The following is a 7199-nucleotide window of genomic DNA, read 5'->3' as shown; positions in this document are numbered from 1 at the left end:
TTTCTTCCCCGTAACTTAGCGGTTCGGTAAAAGAGATAAAAGGTGTATGTATGCATGTATGCATGCATGTTTGTACATATATATATATATATATATATATATATATATATACGCACATACATATATGCACATATGTGTGTGTGTGCATGTATTTATGTTTGTGTGTTTATGTCTACATTTGCTTTCACACACACGCACACACACCATTTGGCAACCGGTGTTGATTTATTTACGTCTCCGTAACTTAGCAGTTCAGCAATAGAGAGCGACTAAACACTTCCAAGGCAAGTGACCCAATATGGCTGCAACCCAATAACTGAAACAAGTAAAAGATAGAAAAAAAAATCTATGTAACATTCTATCAAAGAATTCGTAGCAAATCAAGAAATTATTTTTTATTTTGTGTTCATCTTCTCACAGAACAACTTTCACATCACATCAACTAGAGCAAATGGAGAGGACATTCCGAAAAGCGCCATATCCAGATGTTATCACAAGAGAAGATCTTGCTCGTAAACTTTCCTTGGATGAAGCAAGAGTCCAGGTAAGAAAAGATATTTAAATAATTCCCCTTACTTCAATATTCGTACAAAACACTCTTGTATATTGAGTGGTAAGAAGATTGCTTCCCAACTACACGGTACTGGGTTCAGTCCCACGGCACCTGGAGCAAGTGTCTTCTACTATAGCCTCGGGCCGACCAAAGCCTTGAGAGTACCAGTCAAGTACTGTGGTCGATGTAATCGATTAGGTAACCCTACCGCAAAAACTAGTGTCCCTGTGTCAAAACTTGAAACCATTATTTTGAGATCAATCGTCACTTTTCTTTTCTTTAGGTTTGGTTCCAGAACAGACGTGCGAAATGGCGAAAAGGAATCAATCCAAATCATTATATAACAGGCCAAGATGGTAAGCATGAAACGACACTTTGATTTAATAGTATTTATAGTATAGATGTTAATCATCATCATCATCGTTTAACGTCCGCCTTCCATGCTAGCATGGGTTGGACGATTTTGACTGAGGGCTGGCGAACCAGACGGCCGCACCAGGCTCCAATCTTGATCTGGCAGTTTCTACAGCTGGATGCCCTTCCTAACGCCAACCACTCCGAGAGTGTAGTGGGTACTTTTTACATGCCAGCGGGACGGGGGCCAGTCAGGCGGTACTGGCAATGACCTCGCTCGAATCTTTTTACACATGCCACCGGCACAGGTATCTGTAAGGCGACGTTGGTATAGTATATTTTATTATCTTATCAATATAAATATGAATTTTTTTAAAGCTTTATGAAGCCTTCAGTTAGAATTCTTTGCTCGAAAAATTATTTTCTCTTACACACACACACACACAGTCGACTGAACTAGGCTTCTTGTGAAGAGAATACAACTCCTTCATTCGTACGCTACAGATGATAACGATAGATAAGACAATAAAAATTTGCAAAATTTTAAGATTTAAAACAGGGGTTCTGAACTATTGTTTACCTATCGGCCTTTTGATTACTATTTTATTGTAGTGGATCCTCATAGCCATTCGATGTTTAAAAACTAGTTTTATAGAAACTTCTTTCGAAATTCCTATTTTGTTATTCCCACATTAACTTCTGTTAAGCTGAACTATGTAAAATGTTAGAGAAAGAAACGTAGCTGTTTCTTGCAATACATACCAATACATACATCTAAAACAAAAAATTTTCAGGGGTCCTTAAAATACTATTGTGGATCTCCAATTTACTATTTCGTTATGTGGACCCCAAAAAACCAGGGGCCATATGGAACCCGGTTGAGAATCACTGAATGATGAACAAAACAAAATGCTTTTCTCCATTTGCCGATCAAAATGAATTCTATATTAAAAAGAGAAAAAGATACATACAGGCGCAGCGTGGCTGTTTGGTAAGAAGCTTGCTTACCAACCTCATGGTTTCGGGTTCAGTCCCACTGCGTGGCACCCTGGGCAAGTGTCTTCTACTATAGCCTCAAGCCGACTAAAGCCTTGTGAGTGGATTTGGTAGACGGAAACTGAAAGAAGCCCGTCGTGTGTGTGTGTATTTGTATATATGTCTGTGTTTGTTCCCCTCATCGCTTGACAACCAATGTTGGTGTGTTTACGTCCCTGTAACTTAGCGGTTCGGCAAAAGAGTCCGATAGGATAAGTACTAGGCTCGCAGAGAATAAGTCCTGGGGTCAATTAGGCGCAGCGTGGCTGTTTGGTAAGAAGCTTGCTTACCAACCACATGGTTTCGGGTTCAGTCCCACTGCGTGGCACCCTGGGCAAGTGTCTTCTACTATAGCCTCAAGCCGACTAAAGCCTTGTGAGTGGATTTGGTAGACGGAAACTGAAAGAAGCCCGTCGTGTGTGTGTGTGTATTTGTATATATGTCTGTGTTTGTTTCCCTCATCGCTTGACAACCGATGTTGGTGTGTTTACGTCCCTGTAACTTAGCGGTTCGGCAAAAGAGACCGATAGGATAAGTACTAGGCTCGCAGAGAATAAGTCCTGAGGTCAATTTCTTCGACTAAAGGTGGTGCTCCCGCATGGCCGCAGTCACATGACGGAAAGAAATTGCTTTTCCTGCATTCTCATTCTTAATTTCTGTGCGGTTAAATAGTAACATCAACCACAGCTATTTTATGGTATTCTTATTAATCAGATATTGAAAAGTAATGTACTATCTCTATATATATAAACGGCAAAATATGTGTGTGTGTGTGTGTGTGTGTGTACGTGTCCTTTATACAAGTCCACAATTTTTCAGTTAGAGGGCTTGCAATTTCTATGGTCATTCAAAACCGTCCAAGGGTGTTCGTGCACATCTTTACATTTCCCCAGTCACCACGCAAAGCCATTAAAAAATCAATAGAAGTGACTTTTTTGTGAATATTCTATCCAAAACCCAATCAAAATGCTCGAAATTTGATACTCCAGTTGAATGCCAGCTAGCTGTATGTGCTTGGTCGGAGATTTAGACAGTAATCGCGTGTATGTGCGCACGCACGCAGCTGTATATGCATACACTAGCATGCAGATAGTGCTAGTTATATAATCATTGCTTTCTTTACATACACACACACATACACACAATATGTGTTTCTTTATTACCCACAAGGGGCTAAACATAGAGGGGACAAACAAGGACAGACAAACGAATTAAGTCGATTACATCGACCCCAGTGCGTAAGTGGTACTTACTTTATCGACCCCGAAAGGATGAAAGGCAAAGTCGACCTCAGCGGAATTTGAACTCAGAACGTAGCGGCAGACGAAATACTGCTAAGCATTTCGCCCGGCGTGCTAACGTTTCTGCCAGCTCGCCGCCTTATACACATACACACAATATGTGTGTGTGTGTGTGTGTGTGTGTGTGTGTGTGTGTGTGTGTGGTGTGTGTATGTCTGCGTTTACGTGTCCGCGGGCTGGTCTGCGTTTGCGCACGTACAGTTAACTGAAGTCTTAAGGGAAGAATCCTGGTATCAGGGGATATAACTCAGGATTTTTGTTTTTCTGGAAATGTTAGGGGAGGTAACTTTAGCTTTTTCATTCCAGAACGAATAGTCAAATTTATCTCGAACTAACTTGCCGGTAAAAAAAATAAATAAATAAAAGTGAAAATGAAAGTACACCGTACATAATGTATCCTTCTCTTGTCATTTTCATTCATACATATATAGGAATTGTAAAACAGGAGCTCCACTCGATAGCACAACCTGCCTCATTGATACACTGTCTTGAAAAAGCTGGAATGAGTACGGCTTTTGACCTTATGTCTGTTCCATCACGTCACCTGAGGCAGAACATCAAACATCAATATATCAGTATGCCAAAATCTGAAAGCAATATTACTACTCATTGTGTACGTATATGTGAACATGTATGTATGTATGTATGTATGTATGTATGTATGTATGTATGTATGTAGTATGTATGTATGTATGTATGCATGAATACACATACACGCACAAATACACACACACACACAAGTACAAACATTCCACAATCTATCTATCTTTCTATCTATCTATCGAATCAATTTATGACTGAAACAATTTGTAACGATATAAACTTTCCTTAAAATTTTATTTTATATGTGTGCGTGTGTGTGTGTACATATATATGTATATGTGTGTGTATGTATACATATATATATAATATATGTGTGTGTGTGTGTATATATATATATATATATGTGTGTGTGTGTGTGTGTGTATATATATATATTTATTTATTTATTTATTTATTATCTATTCATGTGTATTTCAGAGAAGAAAACTGATTTGCAAATGCCAAATGAGCAACGGTGTCAATCTCCAGTCAGTTCCATCTCCAACGGTAGTCCACCAGTATGGAACGAACCTTCACATCTGTCTTCAATGAAACACGTCCCGTGCAACGACTCTTTACAATCACACAGAACTGGATCACACTTCACAAGCTACATAGAGCGACCCACTTATCTACCCCCAGCCAACTACTCCACACCCTGGGTATCAACAGATTACCCTTACAGTGACTATGTGAAATCTCTATCAACAGATTATATGTCAAAACGGAACCATCTACAGATAATGCCGTCTTGGTTAAAGCTGTACGCCGGTGGTTCCTTATAAATATCTAGTATTCTCCTTCAACACTACACTTGCAGCTTTATAAAAATGGAGAAATGAGATTCGGTGGCATTTATACCTATCTTCAAAGTATTACAGTCCTAAATGGACCCAAGGCGAGAATAGTGCCTTCTCGTAACTTCCTTCATCCTCCACGGGGCTCCTTTTTAATATTAATGATTTCGTCAGACATTGACAAAATGCCACACATTTAAGGGATGCAAGATGCTGCACCAGATATAATAATATACTCCAATATTTTACGACTACTTATTTTATCGGCCCCGAATGAATGAAAAGCAAATTCAACCTTGACTGGATTTGAACACAGAACGTAAAGGATTGTAACTAAACACCTAAATGCATTTTTTCCGATTCTGACAATCACCATCTTTACTTCAAATATAATGACGGTGGCAATGCGAGAACAAAGATAAACAGTAAGAAAATGGTTTGCCAAATCTAAGAATGAATATCGTTTTCATTCTCCGGCTGAAAACGCTCCATCACTTACTTCATTTGATTTTAAGTACGTTATCCACGTCTCCCTCAACACCACCAAAAGCCACAAATATCAAAAATTCCTTCCAGTTCTTTCCGTTATAAATTTGAACTTCCAGAACTATGTATCTAACAGACCCCACCAAAGAGACAAAATTTATTTTTGGCAGCTGTCATGTTTTTGGTGGCAATTATTTTATAAGTGGAAATGTTTCATAAAAGACAAAGGACCGTGAAAAGTTTATCGTTAACTAAATATTTATAGGTAATGCACAAAATACTATAATAATGGCTTCGAACATGTACAAGGCTACACAAGTTTTAAGAGAAGAAGAAAACAGTCGACTGAATCGAACGGGGTATATTTATTACTAATACTTTTTGTTAATGAACTTCAAGAAGGGTAAAAAGCAGAATCCACCTCGGCGGGATGGGTATTCATATTAGTTAATAATAATTTTTTAAGAAAAAACAGTTTGAACTCAATCCATTATTCTGTCCTCTGTACAATAAGGGAGCATCCATGTGATTACTCAGCCTTTTAAAGATAGCATTCAAATTCTTCCTCAGATCAAACCCTACTGCTCTAAACAATAAAGAATACACTGCATACCCTAATCCTAGATATCTCTTGTCCCCCCACTCGCTGAGAAAAAAGATTGCATGCTTTAATCATAGGTTTACTCAATGAAGGGGCTCAAAACCAAACAGACGAACTGCAAAGTCGGCGTCAGCGAGAATTGAACCTAAAACTTAAAAGGAAAGTATCTGAATACTACCAAACAGTTCGCTCCGACGCTCTACCGATCGTACCAATGAAACAACAAATCGAATAAACTGTTAAAAATCATTAAGAAACATTGATATTAAAAATAACAATGGAATATAGTATAAAACAACAATATCTGAGAATAATATCCAGTCATTTATAATTCTCTTAATTATTCTTTGTTCCATATTTGTTGTAATATTGTTGTAATTTAATTAATTATTAGTGTTTGTCACACATGTCTTTGTTCTTATTTCTTATCAAACAAATAAAAGTAACAGCTTTCGATGAAAATCTTGGGCAACTGAGATGATCTATACAATAGGTAGTCAACACATTCTTCGGTGATATTTTAAAGTCTTTTTTTTTTTTTTGTTTAAGCAACAAGCAAGGGGAAATAACTTTGATCAGATCAGTTAATAGAAATTTTTTACCCATATAGATCAGTTCTTGAATTTTATTTTATTTATTTTTTAGTAATGCGGCCCACTTGTCGAAAAAGATTGCCTATCTCGATATAGGTAATGAAGACTCGTGTGGATCAGATTTTAAAAGTTAACTGGTGAAAGTAAAGGTTTAATAGCTTTGTTTTTATACAAACTCAGCGGCAAAATATATTGCTCACTTGACAAGACTAACATTTTATATATATATACTGACTCTTGCAGTTACTGGTAAATGATGCACCTTGGTTCCTGGATCATTTTTTGAAGTGGTTGCTCATTGCACCTATGTATGCTCATTTATATATAATGTTCTTTCTTATTACAATCATTCCCAAGCAGTCATTCATTTCTATTCTGAACCTGCCCTTTTCAATTTCCTTCCCTTTTTTTTATTTTTCCTTTTAAATCTGGCCTTCTCTAATTTCACTTGTATTTCGTCTTTTGTTCCTTTTTGTGAATTCTCCCTCATATATACATATATATAATATATATATATAATATATATATATATATATATATATATATATATATATATATATATATAACGGGAAGCTTACGAAAATAAACAAAAGACGAAGGCAGGTGGAGTACAAACAAACAATTGTATTAGTATGGCGCTCAGGAATAGAAATAAAACAAGTCTTTTACGTTTCGAGCCTACGCTCTTCAACAGAAAGATACACAGAAAAGAAACACGGAGAGAAACAAGGAGAGAGAAAAAATGCGTACAGGAGCTAACGACTTAACATGGCGGTCTGATTTCGGCCAGAAGTCAGAGATCAGACGTTAGACGCAAGAGGGATAGTAGGGGAAATAAACAAGGTCAAATGACCTCGCCCCAACAAAAGGGTGCGTGTGTGTATGAGAGAGTATGTA

At 37.4% G+C, this 7199-nt stretch overlaps 1 protein-coding gene across 1 annotated transcript; it reads left to right on the top strand.

The window, feature by feature from the left end:
• The first annotated feature begins 421 nt into the window (after window positions 1-421).
• Window positions 422-6112, top strand: LOC115209662 (paired mesoderm homeobox protein 2). Its single transcript, XM_029778130.2, has 3 exons — window positions 422-544; window positions 837-909; window positions 4264-6112. Exons 1-3 carry the CDS (start codon window positions 452-454, stop codon window positions 4608-4610), a joined length of 513 nt encoding a protein of 170 aa, XP_029633990.1. The 5' UTR covers window positions 422-451; the 3' UTR covers window positions 4611-6112.
• The last annotated feature ends 1087 nt before the right edge of the window (window positions 6113-7199 follow it).

Source organism: Octopus sinensis, linkage group LG3 (assembly GCF_006345805.1).
Source record: "Octopus sinensis linkage group LG3, ASM634580v1, whole genome shotgun sequence".
NCBI lineage: Eukaryota > Metazoa > Mollusca > Cephalopoda > Octopoda > Octopodidae > Octopus > Octopus sinensis.
The sequence above is the reverse complement of the archived record's forward strand: the minus strand, read 5'-3'. Positions and strand labels throughout refer to the sequence as shown.

Excerpts from the sequence above, each read along its gene's own strand:
- LOC115209662 (XM_029778130.2), top strand. The coding sequence starts at position 452 with ATGGAGAGGACATTCCGAAAAGCGCCATATCCAGATGTTATCACAAGA. Across the intron at positions 545-836 it reads TGGATGAAGCAAGAGTCCAG|GTTTGGTTCCAGAACAGACG; the intron begins GTAAGAAAAGAT and ends TCTTTTCTTTAG. Across the intron at positions 910-4,263 it reads TTATATAACAGGCCAAGATG|AGAAGAAAACTGATTTGCAA; the intron begins GTAAGCATGAAA and ends TGTGTATTTCAG.